The following is a 26201-nucleotide window of genomic DNA, read 5'->3' as shown; positions in this document are numbered from 1 at the left end:
CTGCTCTGACACGGGTCCGATGAGCACAATACTATGGATTAATTTGTGGGTTCATTTAAACAGTGCAATCTCAGCTGAAGGCTGGGAGGGGAGCCTGGACCTTGCTGCCCACTGCCCAGCAGCATCCACAGACACTTCCAATCCTCACCTTCTAGAGGCTTCTGAGGGCAGACTGTATGAGGGCGCCAGTCTGTTTCTTCAGTTTCAGCACAGTGAGCCCATAAGGCTCTTCAACACTGTTTGCCATGCTGAGTGCTCTCTGCTGCTTCCCGATGAATGCAGGAAGGAGGTTCTGGCTTCCATCTTAGGGGAGCAGAGTTACAGAAGGGACCACAGAGGCAAAGGTGTCCTTGTCAGCTAGCATAGTGCAGGCCCTTGCAAACTTCCAGTCCGTCCCTGCATGTCACGGCTGAGGGGCACACGCAGGCCAGGGGCTGGAGACCTGCACGGGAGCAGGGGCCAGAGCTGACTTCAGGCCATGCCTGCCAGCTGTCCCACCAGCCTGCGCCTTGCCACGTCCCCCGCACCTCGAGGGCTGCCAAGTGCACTGCCCTGCGCTGCCCTGGGGTCCCGGCCTCCCTCTCTGCCCCTTCCGTGTCCAGCGATCTCCTCGAGGAGGTGAGCTGCTTTGTCACTGAATGGCAATGGCTAAGCAGGGGCTTGTCCTCAGACTCCTGCTACTGACTAAGGGCTGGCAGGGTGCTCGTGCCCTGGAGCCTGCGGAGGTGAAGTGGAGGCAGCCCCGTGTGCGTGTGCGTGTGTGTGTGTGTGTAGGCCCTTGTGCACTGGAGCAGCACCAGCTCCCGTCCTGGGGGCCCTCCAGCAGGGTGATCCGAGGGTTCTTTGGCCTTTTTGTTCCAGGCGGTTTGCCGGACCGGTCTGGCAAGGAGGCTGCCACAGCCAGTGACGTCGAGTGAGACCTGGCGTTACAGTCTTTTCTCCTGCCACCCCTGGCCTTGCTTTTTGTTGTGTCTTTGGTTCTGAGGTCTCCAGCCACTGGTTTTCCTTTCGCCTGTGCACTGTGGTGGAAAACACATTTACATGAGCACAGGGCAGCTGCCGCTAATGAGGAAAGCAAGGACTCTTCCCTTGTTTAGCCCCTGCCCTTGGTGCGGGCCCACCCGACAGAGCAGCAGCCCTGAGAGAGACCCTGCCCTGCATCCTGCAGAATGCTTCCAAGTTACGCTGAGGGCTGGAGGGCCAGTGCCGTGTGGGGGTGGGGGAGAGAGGTGTGAGTGTGTGTGTGTGTGTGTGTGTGTGTGTGTGTGTGTGTGTGTTTAGCATGCAGCTAAACCCGGGGCCAGTCAGGTCACAGTTGCTACAGGAAACAGAAGGAAGAACGGGACAGCTTTGGACTGCATCCCGGATTCAGGGTCCTAGGGCGGTGCCATGGCCTAGACAGTGCGCCCATCAGGATCGGTTAGGACCAGTATCCCAGAGAAATGTTCTGATCTCTGTTGCTACTACTGGCACAATACACATGCTAGGTCTTGATTTTTCCACATTTATGGCTGTGTGTGTGACACGGTGTGCAGAGGGCCTTCCCTGTTGCCCAGAAATGAGTGGCTAGAGCTGAAACAGAGGACAAAGAAGTGTTAAGTGTCCTCATTCTAAGGAGAGGTGCCACAAGGGGCCAGTGCCCTCCGTCAGGTCTCTGCCACCTCCAGCTAGCACCCTGGCCACGCACCTGCCGCCTCTAAAAGGAGACGTCTGGGGCGGGGGAATTGGCAAGTGAGACTCCTGGGTCTGGTGGGAGTCCTCCAGGAGAATCCCCCACAAAGGCTGAGTTCCTGCAAGAAGATAGGAGAGGTATCGCCATCCCATGGAAAGCAGCCTCCTGTGACTGTGGGGTGGGTAGAGGAGAGCCTAAAGGAGGGCCCAGGCGAGAGTGGGCGGGCCACAGTATGGTCTGTGCATCTATGTCTACTGTGGCTCCAGCATGGCCCTTTCCAGATGGGTGCACCCCATGGACTCAGCCACTTGCTGCCTCCCCACCGGAAGGGCTGCTCCCTGGGCAGAGGACCTTAGCAAGGAGAGTTACGAAATGTGCAGGATGTGGCAGGACTGGAAGGCTGCCCCCCACATCTGGTCATCCCGTGTTGGGGATGGCAGGGGAAAGCTCCCACAGGGCCCTCAGAAGTGCTTGCTCAGAAGTGTCCCAGGGAGTCACACGGAGGGACATCGGCAGCACCTGATTTCCTCCCCACCCACGCCCCCCACCCTAGAGAGTCAGGCCTAGGCAGTGGGGAGGGAGGAGTGCTCCAGAGTCTGCTGTCCTCCAAATCCGTGAGCAAAAGCCTGGCCTGTGGGGGAGGTGAGACGGGAGAGGAGGGCACTGCAGAGGAGACTGGGGACCACTTCTCCCAAGATTCCTAGAATCACAGGGAAGAGCAGTGACTGCAGAGAAATAAAGCTGACCCCACAAGGTCAGCCCCGTCAGTCTGCCGGAAACCATGCAAACTTGTGAACATCTCTGCATTTGTGTCATGCGTGTGTCTGCACAGACGTGTGGTTGTGGTTCTTTATAAACATCCGTATTGACCTGCCTCCGGCACCGCCCCAAAGCAGCTGCACGTAGACTGGAGGCCCTATGCAGACAGCGCTCCGGCTATGCCTGTGTTCCGTATGGCTAGGCATTTTTCCATGGTGTGGCACATAGTGGGGGTGGGGGGGAGCCTTGCTCTGGATCCAGGCAGACCTGGATTTGGGACCTTTCATTAGTGGGTGACCTTGAGCCTTTTATTGTTTCATCTGGAAAATGGGGATAATAATGGGAGTTACGAGGATGCCATCCATGTGGTGACGGATAAACAGTGTAGTAAGCAGTTTCTTTCTCTCCCCACCTGGGTCTGAGCTTTCGTTTCTTTTTTTTTTTCTTTTCTTTTCTTTTCTTTTTTCTTTTCTTTTCTTTTCTTTTCTTTTCTTTCTTTTCTTTCTTTCTTTCTTTCTTTCTTTCTTTCTTTCTTTCTTTCCCTTTTTAAGATTTATTTACTTATTTGAGAGAGAGAGTGTGTGTGTGCAAGTGGAGGGAGGAGCAGAGGAAGAGGGAGAGAAAGAATGCTCAAGCAGGCTTCCCGCTGAGCACGGAGCCCAGTGTAGGGCTCGATCCCAGAACCCTGGGATCATGACCTGAGCCAAAATCAAGTTGGACACTCAAGCCACTGAGCCACCCAGGAGCCCCTAGGTCTGAGGTTTCTATGGCACCAAAGGCCCTTTTGGGGGGGCGGGTGCAGGAATCAACTCTCTACCCCAGAACCTGATTGGGTAGTTCGATGCTTCCTCCCCTTACAGCCTCTCTCTGGCCACCAAATACCGGAAAGACTTTGAATAAATGCAGAATGGTAACCCAGCTAAATGTCTATTACAGCCATAGCCCTGGCCTTGAGCCTCAAGGTTCCACACTCAGCTTCTGGCTGGTGTCCTGCCCCGCCCTGTCGTCTGCTCTTTGGTTGGTGGCCCTGTGGCTCTGGGCCAGGACTCTGTCCTGCTGGCACCAACAAGAAGGTTGGCCTTGACCTGGTACCTTGACCTGGGCCAGCCCACCTGTATCCCCCACACAGGTTAACACTTGTGGGCCACCCCCACTGCCTCAGCCCCACCCGCGTCTGCACTGCTTTGCGGGCAAATGAGGTACAGGTGTGATGTTAGGAATGCTCTATCAGAAGTCACTTTAAAATCATGTCTGTTGAGTAGTGACAAGTTTATTTAGAATGCAAAAGGATTCCCCACAGCTTGCCCCTAACTCTCAAGCTTACCAATAAGACACAAGGTAATTTATACATAATGTTTTCTTTACCGCTTGTTTATTTATTCACTTTATTGTTCCAGAACTTATTTGAGACAGTTGACCAAAACATACAAATGCCACCAGATCATAGAGAAATAAATGGATGAGAAAATCAAGACAGAAGGAAAATAAAGGTAGAAGAGAGGGAGTAAAATTTATATACGGAAGCGTGCTGTTAAGCAGCAGCCGAAGCAGAGAGGGCAGTCCAGCCGATGCCTGCCTGGCCCCAGCCCTGACCCGGACTTGCCAACTCAGAGTCTGCCTTTTAGCCAAATCCACAGGTGCTTCCTACGGAAGTGCTGCTCCGCCTTTGCCTGAAGCCCACACTCCGTGCAGCTTCTAATGGGCGCTGAGGCTGAGGCTGAGGCTGCCCAGCCCCACTGCTCCTCCTGCATTCTCGGAACCCTAGGCCACCTCACTGCCAAGACCTGCCAGGTCAACCTGTAACATTTCTGGTCTCCAACCCTCTGTCTGTTCCCACTGCCACGACCCTTCCTGGAGACTCACTGTCCCCCGGACACGGCCATTTAATGGGATCCTGGGAGCATGCTTGCAAGGTCACCGACGCTCAGCAAGGGTCGTGGCCTGAGTCTCCCACCCTGTCGGCGCAGAGCTGGGCTTGCCCCCCCCCCCCACCTGGCTGAGCCTCCGTCTCCCATGCTGCTGTCCTCACCACCCATGCGGCCTGCAGGCCACTGGTCTTCCCTGTCCCGCCCTGGCTGGAGTGCAGGTCTGATCAATTACCTTGTCACTCGGGGCCCCGGGGCCCCGAGGTGAAGCGGCAGAGCTTGGTGTTTGAGTCCCCACGGCCTGGCCCTGCCACCATTCCCACTTCCCATTGCATTCTCCCTTTCACTCTGTCCTGACCCAAAGGGACCCTGGACCTGCCCTTTCCTTCCTCAGGGCCTTGGCTTGGGCGCGGGACACAGCCAGGGAGGGCTTGCCCCTGGGGTCCGTCTCCAGCAGCCCCTTTCACAAATCCATCTTGGATTGCCGTAACTGGGAATACTTTTCTTCTCTGAGATTCCTTGGCACTCTGTCAGAAAGGGAGCCACTGCCTTTCGCCTTGTGTTTTAGTTACACGTATCCGTGTCCCGTCCTGTCCCAGGCTGCACCCTCCTCCAGGGCTGGATCACGTCCGATTTCTCTGTGTCCCCCAGGGTGCCTCACCATGTGCCTTGTGTTGAGTGGGTGCTGGTGCTTGGTCGTTCATGGGGAGAGGGAGGGAGGGAGGCAGGAAGGCAGGCCGGCCAGGACTGAGACAGAAGGTAATTGCAATGGCAGTGATGATGGTGATGATTGTGGTGAATGTCTGCTGCTTACTTACTGAGAACCCAGCACTGTGCTAAGCGCTCTCCATGCATTCTCTAGCCGGTCCCTGCCACAGTCACGGGGGGAAAAATTGCAACCCCTCTTAAGGATGAGGCCCTGAGACTCATTGCCCAGGGTCACTGGGCTAGTCAGTGACAGAGCCAGCTTTAGGATCTGGGTCTGTCAGTCTCCAAAGGTAGTGCTCTGGCCCCCAGATCCCTACCCGTCTTAACACCCCTGCCAAATGATCACAGCCTTTGCTTGAACCCCTCCAGTGACAGGGAGCTCACTACCTCCTGAGGGGGTGTTTTCTGTCTCTGGACAGCACTAATAAGCTTTGGAGGTTCTCTCCAGCCAATAGGTGAGACTCCACAGGTTTGTTGGGTGCAAGAGAGGCAGACGTGTTTGACTCACAAATTGTGTATAGGGGCAAGGCCCTCTGGAAGGGGGTTTTCCTGCATTGCTGGACATGCATGAGCTAGACAGGCCACCACAGGGTCATCTTGTCTTCTCTCCTTCCCTGAGTACATGATAAGCCTGTCCCCCACTGACTGCCTGGCTTGCGCCATCTGTCCCAGCTCCTGAGCATAGTCAGGAGGTAAAGCCCATGCAAGACTGGCCCGGGCACCAGGTTCTCCCAAGGCAACAATCTGCAGGTCTGGCCGCGGAGCCTCACGCACATTTCATCAAAGAGCAGATGGCCACAGCAAAGCGCTGCGACTGGGCAGAGGCCGTGACTCCTCTCGGTACAGGTTGTGCCCCAGCCCTTCACCTCAGCCACGAACCTGCCGACAAGCCGAGCATTCCAGGAGAGCCCAAGAGCAAGAGGCAAGCAGCCACGTGCAGCCCCCGGCTGGTCCTTGAGCTAAAGAGGAGCCAGCATTGCTGGAAAAGCAGGGGTCCCTGCCTGAGCCCACCCAGCCTCGTGGCTCTTCTCCCGAGGAGGGAGCCAGACCTGGCGAGCCGGGCACTTGGTAATTAAGGAGGTGAGCGGGCAGAAAGCGCCAACAGCTTATTGAAGAAGTACTTAAAATGCATGTGACAGCCTTCATCTCCCAGAGGAGACAACCCTTCGTGTGAGGGTGTTCAGCGGAGAGTCCCTGAATGGTATCAGAGGCCTTTTTAAATTGAATTGACGCATCTCTGGCTACTCGAATATAATGGATTTGCCAATTAATTTTTCCATTGGTACCTTAAACCCCGGGTACTTGTGCAAATCTCAGGCCAGCTCCAGTCCCTCAGAAGACTCAGTTCAGAGTTAGGAGCCTTGGAGGGAATTCTGAAGCCTCCTGGGCAGGACTGAGGGCAGGGAGGAAGGAAGCAAAGGGCTCAGCTCACTGTCCGGTGGGGGCTCGCCCAGGAGCAGGGTCCGGCCGTGAGGAGGAAGACCCTGCTGACCAAGGTGAGGACTCAAGGCTCGAGAGCAGCAGGGGCAGGACCCCCTAGGCCCCAGCACAGGCAGGCTGGCTCCCCCCGCAGCTGTGAGCACAGAGGCAAGCTACCCGAACTGGCTGTTAGAAAGTGAAAACATGGTGAAGACATCCTGAGAAGGTGAGGAGCCGAGTCGGAAATACGGCTGAGAAAAGGCAGCCACAGCGAGCTCCCCGCTGTCGGGAGCAGCCTCCTCTCTCCTCCCTGCCCCCGGCACGCCCGGACCAGGAGGCAAGGTCCTGCTCAGGGAGGGCCCCTGGAGACTGGTGTTCCGTGTGGTGCCTGCCATCCTGGGGGAGAGGGTGCACTCCAGATGAGGGGTCAGGGCCTGAGGTCAAAACTGCACTAGGCCTCGGACTCCCAAGCACACAGGCCCCTCAGGCTGCAGGCTTCCTGTTGCCTGACTGTATGAGGAGCAGGGCCCTGCCCTGACCTCCTGGCATTAGGCAAGAAGCTTAATCCAGGTCTCCATTGTTCCTGTGTGACAATGGAGGGGCTGGGCAGGCGAGGATTGTGTTGAGGATTCCCATGACCGACACGCGTCAGGACCTAGATCTAGCCCACTCCCGAAGATGTCCCGCATGGGTGACCTCCTTCCCTCCTCCCCTCCCTCCCCTCCTTCCCCCTCCTCTCTGGCAATCCTAAAGATGTCATGGCAGGGTGTGCCCTGCGGGGAGCCCTCCCCCCTCAGCTTGCTCCAGAGCCCCAGGCCGAGAGAGATGAGAAGGCCCCACATGCCTGGTGGGGTGAGAGCAGAAGGGGCGGACCCAGGAGAGAGGTGGGAAAAGAGAACACACTCCGAGGCCGCCTCAGCCCTCCTGCATGCCTTCAGGCTTCAAGGCTGCGTGTACGCATGCCCTTGGGACTGTCTCAGGCCTTGCTCTGTCCTCAGGAGATTGTAAGCTCCAGGAGGACAAGCACCAAGTGTCCCCCTTCACAAATGCCTCTCTGCGGTCACCGCAGGTGGGCTGCCGGGGTGGGGTGCCCAACAGCTCAGCAAAGCTAGCTCCCGCCTCCAGCAGATTGGCCCCTTTGCGTTTTCATGTAGTGGCACCTTTCCTGGCTGCTCCCCCGTGCTCTGCCGGGACTCCTGCTTCTTCCCCAGATCAGGGAGTCCTGTTCACAGGGTCTGCCGCTTGAAGGGCTGCTTGTCTCTGGGTTCAGGTGTGCGTCGGGGAAAGCCAAAGCCAGCCCGTTCCTATGAAGCCCTGGTTCCTCCCAGTGCTTGGACTGCGCTGAGCTCTGGGTCACTGGCTCCTCTCTCCACGCCGCAGAGACAGGAGGGACGGAATCTCAAGGCCCAGTGGCTCTGGTCATCCCTGGAGTGGTCAAGTTTGAGCAGGGCCCCTTCGTAGTCTCTCCTGAGGGAGAGTCGGGCCCCTGCTGCCTTGTTGCCACCTGCTCGTTCTGCTCTCCATCTTTGAGTGTGAAAGCGTGAGAAACCAGCGTGTGTGTGGTGGGGTGGGGTGCTTAGCGTGCTCAGCTGTGTGCACAGTGACCTAACTACCCCCTCCAACGGAGCCCTGATGCGAGGGGCGGCTGGCCTGGTGCCCACGCAGGGCTGCAGTTTGGACGGGGACTTGCAGGCGTGCAGTCCCCCACCGCCTCCCCAGGGGCTGGGCCGGTTCACACCTGGCAGGCACACGCACCCGGCCCAAACCGCCACAGTGTTTGTGTGTGTGAGCCCGAGCGAGGCCAAGCGCCCGGGGTCTTTTGCAGGCCCGTCCCAGTTATAAATCGTCTTGCTTGGGGAATAGATCTCTTCATCCCCGAAGGGAGATTCATGAGCTGCCAGTGCCGCCCAGGCCGCCTGGTGTTTGTCATCATTCCAGAGACATAAACTACACCCCGATGCCTCTCCCCTCTTCGGTAGCGCTTCACACATCATCTCCGGCTCTGCATTCTGTTTGTGCAGAGGCCGAGCGGCTTCGGCCCTGCCTGCCGGCCTCCCTCCTCCCCGGATCCGCGCTTGCTTCCTCACCTTTCCCCGCTGCCACCCAGGCAGCCATGCAGTGGAGAAAACGAATATTTCCCCATAAGTAAATTAATAAAAATCATCTGAGGAATGAGCTAATAAAGACGGTGTGGTGTGAGAAAATCTCTGCCGAGAGCTAGGCTGTCAATTAGCCCCACGGGGTCCCTAGCAATAAACGGACAGGCCTTGAGGAAAGGGAGCCAGCGCCACCTGCTGGCGGTGTGCGGTGGTGCAGCTGTGAATACTGGTAGCTCCCAGAAAGCTAGAAGCAGAGCAGCTCCCAGAAGAGGCTGCCTACGGTCAGCTCCACCTGTACGGACCCAGCAGCGGGGAGGGCAGGGGTCGGAGGCAAGCAAGGGCAGGTGGGCCAGTCCTTCAGAGTGTCCTGAAGGTGGGGAGGGTGCGTGAAAACCCCTGCCCTGTAGGTGGGAGGCCTGCCTGGCTCCTGCCCTGCTCTTCGGCCTTGTACGAGTCTCTTACTCTCTTGGAGCCTTAGTTCCTTATCTGTAAAGGAGGAAGAGCCGTGCCTCCTAGGGCCCTGAGGGGGGTGTGGATAGGCAGGCCTGGCAGGGGCCCAGATGTGCCCCTCCTGTGGCTCACCCTCCTGCCGCATGGCAAGCGTCTGCACCTCTGTCAGCGCTCCCGTTCTGGTAGGTGGAAGGCACCGTTCTCCGTCTTCGCGTCAGATTTCCGAGGCAGAGAGAAGCCAGCCGGGCTGAAAGGCCTTGCAGAAGGCAAAGTGGCGCAGTCACCACGCTCCCACCGGGGAGGACTCCCAGCCCACCCCGTGGCTGTGCCTTCATGGAGTGGTGGCTGCGCCAGGAAGGACGCGGGTGTGCCTGAGGACAGCTGGGGCTCCTCACACACCTGTTCACGCCCACCGCCCACTGCTGGCTGGGGCTCAGAGCTGGGCCATTTGGCCGTGACTCATCCTCTCCGCGGGGCGTGCATCTGTGGTACCCACTGTCCAGGGCAGATGACGGCGCTTGTACGCTGCGCTCACACAGGGCGTGCACGGGGAGGGCTGCCAAGCTCCAGGCTCTGAGCCCTGGGGCAGCGTGTTGCAGTCTGCACAGGGATCAAAAGAGTCTCGACAGTTTCCTAGGAGTGAGTAGATTTTTAATTTATTAAAACTAGGAGAGACCAGGCACCTGGTGGCTCAGTAGGTGAAGCGTCTGCCTTCAGCTCAGGTCATGATCTCAGGGTCCTGGGATCGAGCCCCATGTCAGGTTCTGCGCTCAACAGGAGCTCAGCGTGAGGGTCCTCTCTTTTTCCCTCTGCCCCTCCCCCTGCTCACTCTCTCTCAAATAAATTAAATCTTAAAAAAAAAAAAGCTGCAAGAGACCTGCAAGGACATTAGTCCGACCCTTTCATTTTGCAAGCAAGGAGAAGAGGGGAGAAGGAGAATGACGTGCCTGCTGGAGTCCCAGGGCCAGTAGGTGGCAGGCAGCCGGGAGGTCCACTGCTGTGGGTAAGCATTCCCAGGCTCAGGGCTGAGGGGCCGACCGCTTGGCTGTTTGCTGTTAACTGAATATATCTTTATGCAGATGTCTAAGCAAATGTAGGCCAGTAAATAGCTGTGGTAGGTCACTGTCAGTGCTGTGGTAAAACTGGAAGCAACACGGGAAAGGGAGCTTGTGGTCTGCAGTCTGCACAGGGCGGCTGTGGCGCCTAATGACCGGGGAGAGACCACTGGCCACCCCACTGGGACCGTGGTCCTGGCCTGAGACCCTCCCCAGGCCTACTCCTCAGGAGGGCCCTGGGGTCCCAGGGATCCTCGGTGGCTCCTGGCCTTGGTTTGCCGTGCTCCAGCTCTCTCGCCTGGGCCAGGAACCCCGGGGGGGAGCGGCACCTGCTGCCGCTGTCCAGGCCTGGCCGGGCGCCCGGGCTGCCGGTGCGAGAGACGGGGGCCCCGCCGCCATGGTGGGCTCGGGTGCGAGCAGCTGATGCCTTCGCTCAGGGAAAGAGAGCTGCATGGATTGACTGTGACTTCAAATTATGGTTTCAGGTTGGATGTTTTTCATTTTTATTTTTTAACACAAACAGGGTATTTTCTGAGCTTTTGTTTTTACTTTGAAAATGGCGTCTCCAGGGGTAGGTGCCCTCCCTGAACAGAAGCACTGATCAGAGGCTTATCTCTGGGGCTTCCTGGCTGACCAGTGCAAGACGCCACGTGTCTGGGTCCCGGTGTGCCCACCCAGGCTGGGGCAGGGCCCAGGAGCTCTTGCTCCAGAGATGGTTCTCTATGACCCGCCAGAGCTCGCGAGGGACGAGGGTAAGAGTCTGAGAGACCGCGCTCACATGGCATCCAGGGGCGGAAATCAGCAAGTATCCATGGTGTGCGGGTGGGCTTGACAGCCAGGGAGAGAATGGGACAAAGTCAGGTGCCACAGGCAGGGTGGTTCAGCTGAGGCTTGAACATGGGCCCTTACCCCTGGCAGGTTTGGGGTGCCCGGGTCCTGGTTCTTGAAGAGTTTACACTACCTGGAAACAGATGCCCAGAGAAAGGGTCCGAGGAAACTTCCTCAGAGCAAACAGTGCCTCAGTTGACTGTATTTACCGGCCCTGGTCAAAGGCATCTGACGGGTTCTCCATCAGGCTGGCTGCGGGTGAGGGTGGGGTGTCACATGGCCTGATCACAGCTGGTCTGCAAAGCCCAGCCCTGGAAAAGTGGGAGAGTTCTCAGGGAAGGGTGTAGATTGCAGACGGTCTCGATCGGCCCTCCTCTGATCGAGTGGGGAAGGAATTAGCCTGGGGCCGAGCTGCCTGCTCAGGCGAGCCTGATGCCTGAGGAGGTGCCTGGCCTCCCCACAGCACAACCCCAGAGCCCCAGGCCCACCTGGCGTGCTCGTCCCCCGCACTTCCCGCCCCAACATCTGTGTCTTTCCCCACATCGTTCCCTCAGCTTGGAACGGCCCTCTTCACCTTGTCCACGGGCAGGCTAACTCTGGGTGATGGTGCCCACATCAAAAGGTCCTCTCCCAGGAAGCCCTCCCTTGGCTCTGCCTGACCAGCAGTTGGTCAGCATCTTGTGACTTGGTGTCCCCAGACCTCTGCTGGAGCCGTCCCCTTTCCTTGCAGCCCAGTGCAAGGACCCTGCAGGCCTGCCGCATCGTGGGCAGGGCCACATGTGGAATAGGCTGGTGTTGTTGGGCCCTTTAGATGCCTCTGGCACTTCATGGGTTTCAATAGAAAGACTTCGTGGCCATCTGTGCTTGTGCTCTGGAATCCTGCCCATGTTCCCCCCACCTCCCCAGGCCTTTGTCTCACTCACTGTCCCATCAGCTGAGACGACTTTCAGTGCTGGATGCTTTCTCCAATCCTGAGGCTTTGTGCATGTGCATAGCGTTTCCCCTTTGTGCAGGTGAAGAAAGCAAGGTCTAGAACCTCACGCTGGGATTTGCACCCAGCAGGTCTACCCCCCAGATACCTCCCCGGGTCCCTAGCTCCCTCCAGATATGTTCCTTCCCAGGCACTTCCTTGGTCATTTCTAGAAACCATGTTTGAGCACCTCACCCTGCCAGCGGTGTTCCCTGCTCGGGCCTCCCAGTCCTACCCAGCCTGATGTCCTGTGCCCTTGGGACTCTGCTCACCAGGGAAGAATGAGATTGGCCCAGCCTGGGGTGTGAAGTTCTTGGAGTGAGTAGTATACTTTGAGTCAGATGAAAGGACTCCCCCATGCAGCTTGGATTATGCTGGTCTCTGGGGACCCCAGAGGGGAGCTCATGGGGGTGTCTGGGCTCGCTTTCTCCAGAAGCTTTTACGTTCCGAGCCTTGGGATTTGTGGAGTGCCCCGTCAGTCACGGTGAGCACCTGTGGCTGCAGCATCATCTGGGGACATGGCACTCCCTCTGGACACCTGCAGCTGGATTAATCAGACTCAGGTGCCTTCCGCTGGGTGACAAGCCCACCATCCAGGCAGACACCTATCTAGGGAGTGGAAGGGGAGGCACGCGGGGAGAGGGCGCCGAGTGGGCCTGTCGCCGCCTGCTGACCCGATGGCGGTGCGGGCTCCCAGGGCTGTGATCTCTGCCGAGGATGCGAGTGCACGTAGGCCCATGACAGACACTGTGGGTTCTGCCAGAGCATCTCCTCTGGAGAGCAATTTGGTCCTCTCCTTCAGGGGAGTATTGCTCTTTGCGGTGTGTTCTGTGGAATTAAGTGCGCCTCTGAGGGTCACTCCAGGGCGTTCCGTGCTTCACTGGCTCTGATGGCAAAGACGGCCGCAGCCCCAGTCGCTTGTAATGACACGTTTCCTGAGCGGGCGAGACAGAGGCGCAGACGTGTGCAGGCTCCCAGGCCTCCCAAGTCCTCTGCTCTTCCTTCTCCTGCAGGGGGCGGGGGCTGCCCAGGGTGTTCACAGCTTGGCTGGGCACAGCCCTGGAATTGAGGTCAAGGGAGATGTTGCTGAGAACGCTGAGAAGAGTCGGGGGAAAGCCAGGGGGCAGAAACCATACCTGGAAAACACAAATGGATCTTTCCAATCGTTTCTTTAGATGGTCGAGGATTCTGGCCAGGCCCAGGAGAGAAAGCTGCCTTCTGGGCTTTTCTCAGGAAACACTCAAGCTGCCACCACCAGCGGCCCAGAGCATTTACCAAAGCTCAGAGGTGGATCTCATAGAAGACCTGGTCTCTCCCCTTAAGGGTCCTTGAGGACATAGCAGAAACTCCAAAAATGTGTATAGTGTGTAAATCGGGGTTAAGAGACCACTGACTGTCCAGCAGTCATGCAGAGAACGTCCCCAGAGGCTGTGCTGAGGCCACAGCAGCCAGGCTGTGGGGCAGGTGCAGAGGCATGGGTGGGGGCAGCCTAGTGCCTTTGTGGAAACTTGTTTCCCCACCTGCTGTCTCTTGTGCTCCCCTGTGCTGTGTGGCCTCTGTAGGCCCCGGGGCTGACAGCATGGCCTGGCAGGTAACCGGTGGTCAGGAAACATTCTTTTTTCCTTTTCTTTCCTTCTTCCTCTTCCTCTTCTTCTTCTTCTTCTTCTTCTTCTTCTTCTTCTTCTTCTTCTTCTTTTTTTTAAGAGAGAAGGGGGAGGGGCAGAGGGAGAGGGAGAATCCTGAGCAGATTCCTTGTGAACATGGAGCCCGACTCGGGGCTCGATCCCACGACCCTGCGATCATGACCTGAGCCGAAACCAAAAGTCGGACGCACAACCGACTGAGACACCCCGGCGCCCCAGGAAACACTTTCTCAGGGAATGACTGTTCTTGTCCTGTGTTGGGCGTGTGAAACTCGGGGTCCTCGGGATCGAGGATCCATCTATACTAATAAAACTGCCTGGCAACACCCGAGCAGAAGCTAACACGCAAAGCCCTAGTCTGCAGGCGCCCTCGAGCAGCCCTGTACGGGGGCTGCCGGGCCAGGGGACCTGCAGGGCCTGGGGCCGCGCCGGGGCTCAGGCAGGTGCCCGGCCGCTGACCCGAGCCCCTCGTCTTGTCGGTGGCTCCTGCCCAGAGAGCAGTTGGCCCGGGGGCACTGTCCTCCCCATCCGCTCGCTCGGTGGCTGCCGCGGATTCTAATGGCCCTCACGTTTGCCTGCACACAATCGCTTCACACAAGGATGTAATTAAATCCTTTGAACAGCACTTTGGGACATCTGATTATGCAGAAAAACCCCACAGAAATGTAAGCTGTTGTGTGCAGCTGGTTCACCCCGCGGTTTCTGTCAGTGCTCACTGCTCTGTGAAAATCACCTGAAAGGAAGGTGAAGGCGAAGCCGGCGGGGAGGCCGGGCTGGGCCTGCTCTGCAGCCTCCGACCTGCCTCTCCAGGACCCGGCGCGCTCCGGAGTGAGCGGCGCGGCCGGCCGGCCCCGCGAGGCCCTGCTGAGCCCCTCGGCCCTTCTCTCCCCAGGAGCTGCCAGAGCATGACGAGCTTGGCCAGCAGCGCCATGTCGCCGATCAAGGACGGGACCTCCTCTCTCCCCAGGAGGCAGAGCTCGTTCGCCAGGCCCCCGCTCCGTGCTCTCTACGACCTGCTCATAGCGCCCATGGAAGGGGTAAGTGACCCCCCGGGGCCCAGAGACTTCGAGGCGTCAGGACACATCATTTCCCGCTCAGCGCCCACATGTGCCCCTTAGATACCAAGGGCTCCTGAGACAACCGGGGGTTTTCCAGAACACATATCTCTCTCCGGCTTCTCGGTCAGTGTCTGGAAGCGCATTCTTGGTCGGCTGCTGGTTAGTGGGCGACGCCCCGGGTTCAGGCTGCCAGGTTAAAGCCTAGCGCTGCTCCTTTCCAGCAGGCGGATCTGGCCTCAGCTGCGTCAGGGACCCTGTGAGGTGATGCCCTCCTCCCATCTTCTTGTCAGACTTTGGGGCCCAGGGAGGCACGAGGCCGGGCCCATCTCCACAGTTGTCAGTAGGAACCACGCCATCCATGTGGGCCCCGAGCAGATGGCAAGGGGGGTGTGCCCACGGCTCTGCCTCGCCCTGCTGGGAATGCTTCCCCATCTCCCAGCTCTCACTCGAGGGTCTTGCCTGAGGCGCTCACACCAGGGCTGTGCTTTCTGCTGAGAACAGAGCCCTCAGCCTCTGCCACTGTCAGGGGCCACTGACTCCGTGCAGAGTCTGGCGTCAAAGACACCCTTTCACTTGGGATTTCTTGAGAAGGTTGAGAACGGCCCCTGATAGGTTCCGTGGCTCTGGACTTTGCATACCACCCTACAATCCAGACATGGCACTCTAACTGGGTGGGGGAGACCAAAGAGCTTGGGGGTCTTATGAATCTGAACAGTGAGCCTATCAGGTGCCTTCGTATACAACTATGTATTAGTCAGTTCTGGCTGCCGTAACGAAGTACCATGGATGGCACTTCGGGCAACAGACATTTATTTCTCCTGGTTCCGGGGGCTTGAATCCCAGGTGAGGGTGCCAGCACATTCAGTTGCTTGGCGAAGGCCCTCTTTCTGGTTGTAGATGCCCCCTTCTCACTGTGTCCTCAGATGACGGCTCTGGTCTCTTCCCCTTCTCATGAGGGCGCTCACCCCATCATGGGGGTACTGTCCTCGTGACCTCATCTAAACCAAATGATCTCCCAAAGGCCCCACCTCCAAATACCATCCCACTGGGGATTAGGGCTTCAACGTACAGATTTAGGGGGGCACCAGCATTCAGTCCGTAACAGACCCCAAGGAAAGCCCAGGGTGCCTGCACTCGTGGGGGCCTGGCTCTCAGGTGGGGTGGGAGGGTGTGATTGACGAGTCCTTGCAGAGACCACAGGCCTGTGTGTCCTAGCGGCTGTCTGCAGCCAGGCGGGAGTTCTGTCTCACAGATCCTTGGGGTTGGCTGCTTGGAGGCTCACTCTTCCACTTCAGCCAGCTGGCGGAGATGAAGTGTGTCCTCGGGAAACCCCACCTTGACAGCGATTCCCCATCCCCTGGAAGTGCTTATGCATTTTCCTGGCTGTCCAGCCAAGGATGTGTGTCAGCCTGCCCAGTATTTTTCAGGAGGCTGCATGCCTGCCTGGGCCCTGCGGATTCCCTTGCTCAGGGAGCCAGGGGTGGTGGGAAGCCCAGAGCTTCAGGGGCTGGCAGTCTGCACTCACGTCTGACACTGCCCTTCCCTGTCTGGGCGACCTTGGCCAAGCGGTTTCTCCTCCTCGAGTCCCTGTGTCCTCGTTAGAAAATGAGACGACTCCACAGAGCATGTCAGGTCCGAGCAGGGCTGGGCTGCGAGGAGCGTGAGGAGTGCATAGGGCAGCGGCAAGAGGTGACCGCCGTGCCCACATAACTGCCCCTGTCAGCGCCCCAGGGCCTCTGGTCCCGTCAGCAAAGAGGCCCAGGCCTGTTTTCTCCTTCCCTGCAATGCACTGGGCTGTCCTGTCGTTCTTAGGACTGTTGTCCCCTTGGTGTCCTCTTTTTATTGAAGAGCCGAGACTATGGAGAGCGCCCCAGCTCAGAGCATCTCAGATGCCATGCTAACTTGGCGTGATTTCTGTGCCGTATCCCTGGGGAAGAAATACACACCCATACCCTTAGGCTGATTTGTCATCAGATGGTCATGCCGACCATTCTGGTGACTTACTACCAGCCCCTGCTCACCCTGAGCTCTGCATTTTGCACTGATTCCCAGCTCCTCTAAAGGCTATTTGGACCCTCCATTCTTTCACTCACTCGGGTCACTTCCCCTTTTGTGTCCAGGTCCCAGATGACTTGCTCCGAGACTGGGGAATGGGCTGGTGGGGCTGGCGAGGAGGGCAAGGAGCAGAGGGCAAAGCTGGAGACTGGCTGGGACACAGCATGTCCTTGGAGGCTCAGGTCATCTAGAGCTGGCAGGCTCCTCGTCCCTCTGGCCTGGCTCAAGTGTCCCCTCCTTTTAGAAACCTTCCTTCCCTCTCTCCCACCCCACCCCCCGCAGGCTTCCTCCCCCCTCCCTGCCATTGGGTCTCCTCTGTGCCCCGTGTCTTTCATGGCACCTGCTACCTCACTGGACTCCAAACTTAGCTCTTGGCATGCCTCACCTCCTCTCCCTCGCTGCCCACCCCACACTCCCTGAAGGCAAGGATGGTCCCTCATCTCTGTCCCCAGCAGCCGGCACGGGGCCTGGTACATGCTGACACTCGGTGACATTTATGGAGTGGTATGTAGTCCAACGCTGGGTGGGGGGTGGGGAGAGGCGGCCCTCCCTCCCTCCATCCAGTGCTTCCCCCCAGGAGAGAAGCTGCCGCAGCCTCGAGTCATCCTTGTTGGGGCATCTGCGGGTTTGTAAAATTTGCAGTGTTTTTTCTCCCTGGGGACTTACTCCTGTGACTTGAAGAATAAACATGGGCCAGTGGGAATAGTGGCAGCTTGTGCCCAGACGTCTGTGTCCCTGCAGGGGCCGGGGAGGGGAGAGTCACGGCCTAAACAAGTTAGAGCAGGGAACGAAGTTGGCCTTCCTCGGGTGCTCTGCCCAGGGAAGGGAAGAGCCCTGCCACCAGACGGGGTGCCGGCGCCCCAAAGCCTGCGGTTCGGGAGCTGTGCTGGAGGGACAGATGTACAGAGCCCCGGCACCCACCTTCAGGGGAGCGGTCTCTCCTGGAAGGGAGCCGTTTCGCTTGAAAGCATATCCTGAGTTCCTGTAGTTCAGCTCTTCTCTCTTGTGACCGAGGGGTCCGGGTACTGGAAGGAGTGTGGTGCCTCATACGAGCCGCAGAGTGAAACCTTTCAAAGGCCGTTAAGGTAAATGTCACGGCAAGAGCTTGTCCTTGGCTAACCGAAGTGACCCGCTGTGTTTCGGTAAAAACGCCCGACTGAAAAGTTTCATCCGTTCATCCGACAAGCGCTTGGTGGCGTGTGCTGGGTCCACACTGTCCTGGACGCGGAGGAGGCGGCAGAGTGCATGGCCGTCCCCTGTCTGATGCTCCCAGATGGTGCTCAGGTGCGGTGGGCCGCAGGGAGCCCCTCCTCAGCCTGGCTGCCAAGGCGGCAGGGGAGGAGGAGGCCTGGGCTTTCCTCCAGCCGCCCAAGGCCCGCACACCCGCCTGCTCCGGAGGCCACTAGAGGGCGACACGACACCACCCGCCCGGCTGCTCCCAGCGCTGCCAGCCGCCAGGCAGAGCCAGCCCCTATTCCACATTTTCAGTGAAAATACAAATCAAAACCGAAAGTCCAAGCTTACAAATCCCTGACACTTCAAGACTAAAACGATTAGCCTCTTCACATGGGGCTTATAATTATTTGAACAAGTGCCTTTGTGTGGCCCCAGTCCTGTGGCTAAGGGACTAGGTCAGACAGCATGAAAAGCGGAACAGAAGAATATTTTACCGCTGGCTTGCACCAGTATTTGATTTAATTCGGCTTCAGGGAAACATTGTCGTGGCTCTTTCCTGGAAGCATGCCGTCCTTTGCTGTCAGGACGGGGCGAGCCTGTCCGGCTGTCTTCAAGGAGGGCCCAGCCACATGTGCACGTGACCCATCAGCAGACATTAAGTCAAGTCCTGTCTGATACCCACAGGAGAAAATGTCACCAAAGAAAAGTTGCAAGGGTTTCGTGAAAGGGACTGGGACCCTGTGTGTGTCCCTGGCATTCATTTTTAATCACTTTAATAAAGGACAGTAAGCCATACCTCTGGGCCCTGCCTATGGTGAAGGGACAGACCTGGACCAGTCTTGTCCCGTGGCAGAATCGGTATCACATAGAAGGACGGCGCCAGCAGCCGTATTCCAGAAGACGCATCTGAGGCCCCCCCAGGGCTGCTCTAGGGGAAGCCGCTCGCGCACTTGGGTCCCAGATCACCCCCTCAGTTTGCAGTCAGGTCTTCACCCAAAGCCAGAAGGTGCTCTGATCAAGGAGCCAGATGGAGGGTAGGAAATTGCGTAGGATTAGGGCAAATCATTCTCCAGAGGTCCAGATTTGGGGACCTTTCAGGATCACTGGAGTTTAGACTCATTCTAGTTATAGTTCCATTTTTACCATTATTTCCATTTATTGAAATTCCCTGTTTCCTACATTTACAGTCATAAAACCGTAGTCGTAGGACAGGTAGCAAGAGTGAATGACCTTGATCAGAAGGACAAGTATTCCTCGCCCACCTCTGCTCTGGATTAAGGCCGCTGCTGGTTTACATGGACTCACCTGTTTCAGGACCCCCAGAAACCTACATAAAACTTGCTCTTCAGATTGGTTAGGTTGGTAAACTGCCTTCCTAAACACCGGGGCTCTGGGAATCCGCCCCAGACCTCTCCTCTATGCATTCAAGGCAGGGGCCGAGCGCAGCTCTGACTGGGTCCTGCCCTTAATTTCGGCTCTGGGGGAAAGGACTCTTGCAAAATCAAGTAGCCTGAGAAACCAGCTTACCCCAGAACAGATGCCCCAGGAGATGAGACTGCCCAGGGAATAGTTGTCCCCAGAAACAATCAGACCTACACTCCAGACCATGGAGCGGAGGATAAGGCCCTCGCGACTGGCCTGCTCGGGGCTGGTGGCACAGTCGGGGCTGGCAGCCCCACCGCCAGCCTGTCTAATTGATTTCGGAGTGAGGCATCTGAGTGATATTCAAATGAGGGCACACGTCACCCAAGGACAGCAAGCATTTCCACAACTGATTAGGACAAGGAAAAATGGAGGCGAGAAGCTGCCCGGAGCAGCGAAACTGGCAGTGAGAGCGGCCAGACGGGGGAGCGGCGTCCCGGGAGGGGAGGGTTCCCCCCTGGGTCAGCGCCCTTGGGCTCTGGCTCTGCTCCAGTGGGTGTGCAACAGCGGCCGTCTCAGCCCCACCCGGGCAGGTCCCTGCCCCCGGGGGGTGCGTGGGCTCATTTTCCGAGGGCAGCCAAGAACCAGAGGGCTGCTCTTAGGTGGAGGCCCCCCGCAGCGTGGGCAGACCCTCTGGCTGGTGTGGCTGGAGTTGGATGCTCGTGGCAGGCAGACCCCTCTGGCTCGGGCTGGCCATTCGTCACATTCCTCCAGCGCCTGAGTTCCAAACCCCTGCCCTCCGTTGGTTCATCAGGCAAACCAGGGGTTTGTTGTTGGGATGGCCGAAGAATCTCGTCAAGTGGGTTGACCTCGACTCTTGCGTTTCTGGTTGGATTCCAGGGTCTACGGTCCTTGTAGGTTTTAGTCGTGGTTTGAGGGTTACTCCCCACACAGTTCTGTGATACTTGCTGCAACTGTCTACGTCTATCTGTGATGCTAAGATCTCCCAGAAACATCACAGAAAATGTTTCTCTACCCTAAAAAGTTCCGTTTGACCAGTTCACTCCATCAAAAATGTGAGTCAGGAAAAAAATCCCAGGCCTGTCACCCAGCTCTGCAATAGCCAGATGCCCGCCCGTTCTTGCTTCTGGAATCCTTGTGGTAGACAGTGGAGTCCATTTAATCCCAAATCTAGTCTGCCTGGAACCTCATGGACCCAGGAGTTTTCTGTCTGTCCCCCGTCGTGATCAGGGATGTGTATTCCCCTGAACTGTGATGCTATGACACAGTGAGCGGCTTCCCATGTCCGCCAGTGAAAACGAAGCTCGCTGCACGGGAGGGTGCAGGCTGATCTCTTGAACCCTGGCGACGTGTGTGGAGCGTATAGCTCTTAAGCCAGAAGTCAGGACACGTGCAACGTCACGTCTGATATCGGTGCTTTCTGAACGGATTGGGGCCGCTGGTTACCATGCGTATGTATAGGGCACCACTGAAAAAATGGTGATCGCATCAGAAGTCCCCACCAGCCATACATCGGGACTCTGTGGCAGTTGTCTGGGAGAGCTGTGGACTCAGAAACTGGACTTCAGGGTCACTGTTGGGTGGCAGACCTCACAGGTGTCAGATGTCACGGACACTCAGGAAATTGCTGGTGGATGGGGTGATGGTCATGTGAGGATGAGACGGATGGTGGTGACATTGATCTCTCAAAGTCCCTGGGTTAAAGTTTGGAGCTGAATGTTCCAGAAGAGCCACTTATGTGGTTTTTTTTTTTTTAAGATTTTATTTATTTATTTGACAGAGAGAGAGACAGCCAGCGAGAGAGGGAACACAAGCAGGGGGAGTGGGAGAGGAAGAAGCAGGCTCATAGCAGAAGAGCCTGATGTGGGGCTCGATCCCAGATCGCCGGGATCACGCCCTGAGCCAAAGGCAGACGCTTAACCGCTGTGCCACCCAGGCGCCCCCACTTATGTGTTTTAGCTACGTGCATGTTTACAAACGCCAGAGGGAAAGGGGGTGAATTGTACTGGAAATTGAGGCCCAGGAAAAAACAAAGTGTGGTTGAGCCTTGAACAACACGGGCCCCATGTAATGTGGGGTGCCCGCCTTCTGTGCGGTGAAATATCCAAATGGGACTTTTGACTCTCTCAAAACCTAACTACTAGTAGCCTGCTGTTGGTCGGAAGGCTTATCAATAACAAGGAATCGATTAACATAGATTTTATAGGTCACACGTGTTATATACTGTAATCCTACAATACAGAAGCAAGAGAAAATGGTATTAAGAAAATCATTAGGAAGAGAAAATACATTTACAGTTCTGTCCTGTGTTTGTTGAGAAAACCCCACGTGTAAGCGGACCCACGCCATTCAAATGCGTGTTGTTCAAGGGTCAGCTATAAAAATGACAGGGCCTGTGTTCACCTTATTTCAAGAACCTGCAGACGGTGGTGAGCTCTCTGTGTCCCGAGTGCCCACTGCGTGCTGGGCCCCACCCCGCCACGGCCAGTTTGACCCACAGGCCTGTGAGGTCATGGGTGTGTGCGCTGTTGTGGGCTCCGGCGGGTGACAGCAACCACAGTGGGTCAACGAGGGGACGTTTGACAGAGAGACTTAGTCCCTGTCCCCAAAGAGTAACAGTCGGCTGTGAGGAACTGCCTGGCTTCTCGGGCTGAGGGAGTTTACCCACAAGGATGGGCACTGGGAAAGGCGTGTGGCTCAGCGCACGGCACAGCAGAGACGTTCGCTGGTTCGGCCAGGCTGGAGCTGGTCGCAAGTTGCAGCAGGAAAAGGCCACCCTCTGTGTGGGGGCAGGAGGGCAGACGCTCACTTCTGCTGGCAAGGGTGTGCAGAGTCCAGGCGCCAGCTGGGCAGGAGGCCTGCCGAGAGCACGGGGGGGTGGGCGCGGGCCCTGGCTGTCGTGGGGAAAGGGCTTTGGGGAGGTTGTCAGCAGGGTCACAGTCTGGGCCCCGCTGCATGTCTCCACACACACATACCGCTGATCCGGGCCCCCAGGAACTCCTCTTCCCGTGGCATTGCCCTCTGTGCCCTCCACTGAGGAACTGCCGTGCCGAGCTGCCTCTATCGAAGACCCCGCTGCAGGAATCCAGTCACCGGGCAGGTGTTGATGGGGCCTCGGGGGGAGCTGAGAGTCTGTAAAGTGACAATAGCCACCCACACCCACTTGCAGGTGTCCACTGCCTGCCCTGGCTAAAGGAACAGCTGTCCCCCTCTGCCAGGACTGGGCTCAGCCGAGTCCCCTCGCGGCCGGGCCTCCCTGCTGGGGCACTCTGTGTCCCCGTTTCCATCCGGGCCTGGAATGCACTGGGATGGGCAAGATCGCCGGGGGAATAGACAGGTTTCAGCACCCCTGCCTTGTTGTCTTGGTCTCCTTCAAAAGATCCATTTCTAGAAACTTCAGAGGTCAGAAAGTCTGAGTCTGCTGGAATTGGTTGGACTGTTAGTTGCTGATGTGGGGCTGATGCTGAGCCCTTTATCTCTCAAACCCAGGACTTAAGCCAGCAAATACCCTTTCTAGACTGACATCTGGAAGCGCGGAGAAGCCTTTCCCTGAATTGTCTCTCCTTTTCTACCTAATAGATGATATGTAATTCGGATAGAGACATCACTTCATTTTCCATTTTCAAGTTCACATTGGATTATAGCTAATCTTTCAGTACAAGGGCAATGCTCGTGTATCCTGGAGGCAGAATTCAGAAGACCGGCTCCAGGCCATCTTTTCCAGCGTGTTCAATCCGGTTTCCTGCCGTCTGTTAACTGGAGCTGTCACTCTGCTGTGCGGCCCGTCTGCCTGCGAGCCGGTGCTGCTGGCGCTCGCCTCCTTCCGTGCTGCCCAGACAGGGGTCCCACGTGGGGCCTCGCCCAGGGCCGTGTGCGGGTGCCAGCTCAGTCCCAGCCACAGGTCCCATTCCGGGAGGACCCAGACCTCTGAATTGGGGTACTCTGTTCATTCAGAGAAAACTCTCCCCATCTCCAGGCTAGAATTCCAGAGACTTCCCTCTCCTCACCACTGAGGTCACTCTTCACCAGGTCCTGGCAAGTCTCCTGTCCCCTTCTCTCCGTGCATCTCTCCCTGTCTGAATTAGTGTGCGCGGCCCCGTCACCTGTGACGCAGGCTGCCTCCAACGCCTCGTTGGAGCTCGTCCGCGGAGAATGCACGGCGGGTGCTTACAGCCTGTGGGAGCCACACTTTCCTGTCTGACCTCGGGCGGGGCCCTCCACAGTCTGGCTTCCGTGTCTCTCCCCAGCCTTGTCCTCTGTTTACCCCACGGGCCTCGTCTGCCCAGGCCAACGCCACACGGACGGCCCCTCAGAGAGATCGGAATTCCTTGTCAGGGAAGACGCCCGCACTCTGTTCAGGGACAGGCCCTCGCCCGTCTTTAGGCTGATGCCCCAGATACGGTCTTGCAGGTGGAGTTTGCAGAGTCCTTGCAGAGACCCTGCCGGCAACGCCTCTCCCAACGGCTTCCGGCCTCCGAGTCACCCCCCTCCCCCAGCGCTCCTCTGTTGGCCTTCAATTCACACGCACGGGTGCTCTTGTGACTGGGGACTTGCCCAGGAGTGGTGTGTGTCCCAGGGAACTCAGTGACGTGTGGGGTGGCACCTGACAGAGACTTATTGGGGTTTGGGCCCTGGCAGCAGGAGTCGAGGAAGGCCTGCGAAGGTGGGGCTGGTGTCTTGTCCAGCAAATGCCTGGTGACCCTGGATCAGCTGAGGATGGGTCTGGTACTGCACATGGCGGGTGGCCTGAGCCCCCACGTTGCCCACACGTCGGGCAGGAGGGGCCCTGCTGAGCAGCGAGTGGTCATCACTGTTACAGCTGTTGACCCATCACTGAGGTCAGGGCACCATCAGCCCAGCTCCTCTGGCCCACCTTCCAGGTCTGCTCGGCACGCGGCAGCCATGGGTGGCTCAGCCCTCCAGAGCGGCTTCCCAGGGCCGGGGTGGGGGGCGCTCAGTGTGGCCACGGTGGCAACTCCCACCGGGCCCAGGAGCTGACTGCAGGCCCCCAGCCCTCCTCACCTCCCTGTGCCGATCCAGAATTCACCACAGGCAGTGTGACACACCCCACTTCCTCCGTCGTACAGTGATTCTTTTACCCCTTCTTGGGAAATAGCTCTTAAAGCAAACAACAAACAGATTGGCCTGTTTTTTTTCTGCTTTCTTTAGATGCATCTAGAATTTTTTTAAAAAAAGAAAAAGCCGCAGGGAGTTTGCACAGACTGAAGGGCCTGCCAGGCACGTGTCACTTGGGGTTGGCTGAGTGCCTGGCGCCAGCCTCAGCACAGCGCCCACAGCAGCACGTCGGGCAGATTAGGCGTGTGCGGTCACTCCCGCGGAGCAGGGTGGCGCCCTGGGGGGCACCGCACCCGGCCGGCCAGCGGGGGTGAGGGGGACAGGGCTGGGCCCGTGCTCCCACGCAGTCTTGTCCCCCAGCGGGCTCCGGCGGCGTCCCCTTGCGTGGCAGCAGCATCTACTTGATATCTGTTCATGTTCAGCCTGGGTCCAGTCTGGGGGTCCCGGTGTCACTGCCTCTTGTGAGAAGTCACTGCTCTTAGGGTTTCTGGACCAATGTAGCATCCCCTGGCCTGGTCCTCTGGGGTACGCCACGACTCACAGGGCTCTTCCTGGGACAACTCCTTGCCTCCCGTAGACCTACTGGGACCGGTCCTTGTCTTTGTGGGCCATCCCCGTCCTTGACTGGTGACCCGGTCTCCCCCCTACCGCCATGCAGGCTCAGAGAGACCTGCCCCCGACCTCCTCCTTGGTCAGAAGTCCCCCTTGGTGATGCTCTCGTGGGCAGCACCCCAAGCCACCACCCACCCTCTCCGCATGGGCGACTGCGGGCCCGGACTCAGCCGCCCCGTGCCTCCCTGCAGGGCCTGATGCACTCCAGCGGGCCCGTGGGCCGCCACCGGCAGCTGGTCCTGGTTCTGGAGGGGGAGCTCTACCTCATCCCTTTCGCCCTCCTGAAGGGAAGCTCCTCCAACGAGTACCTGTACGAGCGCTTCGCCCTCATCGCCGTCCCCTCCATCCGCTCGCTCAGCCCACAGTCCAAGGTAAGCCTCAGGTGCTGCGGGGGCCGGGCTGTGCGGTCCTGGAGCGCCGCCTTCCCGGCCAGACGGGGCTCCAGGGGGCCGCGTGGGCTCTCCTCCCAGTGCTCATGCTGTAGTTTGCGGCCAGGAAGGCTGCCTTTGGAGTCGATCTGTCCGATGGGGGAGACAGCCCCCCTGACTCCTCACCGGTCTTTGCTATCTCCGAAAGCCATGATTTGTGTCATTTCTTTCAAAATGTCTTTGCCATGACATCAGGGTTGTGAGCTCCTCGGGGCACTGGGTCAGGCTCGAGGCCAGGCCGAGCATCTGAGGAAGCTGGTTTCCCCTGGCGCCTGCTGCCCGCACGCCGACCCCTGACTGGGCACCGCGTGTACCCACGGCGGAGAGGCCACAGGCAGGGATGGCAGACAGATACAATGACTGTCAAGTGGAAAAGGGTCCCACAGGCCAACGAGAGAACTGAACACAAATGAGGTGGCTCTCGGGACAGACAGGAATTTGGGTCTCATTCAGCAAGAGTCAGCGAGAGTAGCAATGTCTGTGAAAATCAAGAGGGTGACAGTGGGCTGTCCGCAGAATCAGAGGTCTCACCCCACAGCCCCCCTTGGCCCGCCCCCTGATCGAAGAGCCTGCCAGCCAACCCTGACCCTCTTCCCCTTCTCCAAACTCCTTCAGACCCTCACGGACCCTGACCCGCCGGGCATGTGCTTGTGGCTGCCCCGGCTGTCCTGCTCAGTCTTCAAAATTGAACGTGCCCTCAGAGCCCCGCGGACCGCCAGGCAGAGCTGGGTCACACAGGGCTCCTCCCAGTGGGAGAAAGTGGCTCATTCAGGAATCCAAACCCTGGACCCTGGGTGTGGGCGGCCCCCACGGGACCTCTGTGGACCAAGGTCGTTGACATGGTTCAAACCAGGTCAGTGTCTGGCTCACAGGGTTTTGGAAATCTTAGTTTTGACTGTTTTCTGTGGCTGAATGGGATCTTTCTCGCGGGACAGAATCAGTCCA

At 58.0% G+C, this 26201-nt stretch overlaps 1 protein-coding gene across 1 annotated transcript in view; it reads left to right on the top strand.

Moving 5' to 3' along the window:
• The window catches only part of TTC28 (tetratricopeptide repeat domain 28), a 416616-nt gene that overhangs the window by 373834 nt on the left and 16581 nt on the right, over window positions 1–26201 (top strand). The window contains 2 exon segments of the mRNA XM_045791231.2: window positions 14361–14505; window positions 25020–25199. Of these exon segments, the coding sequence (XP_045647187.2) occupies window positions 14361–14505; window positions 25020–25199 (325 nt within the window).

The sequence above is a fragment of the Ursus americanus genome, chromosome 30 (assembly GCF_024610735.1).
Source record: "Ursus americanus isolate L20-20 chromosome 30, mUrsAme1.1.p, whole genome shotgun sequence".
Lineage (NCBI taxonomy): Eukaryota > Metazoa > Chordata > Mammalia > Carnivora > Ursidae > Ursus > Ursus americanus.
The sequence above is the reverse complement of the archived record's forward strand: the minus strand, read 5'-3'. Positions and strand labels throughout refer to the sequence as shown.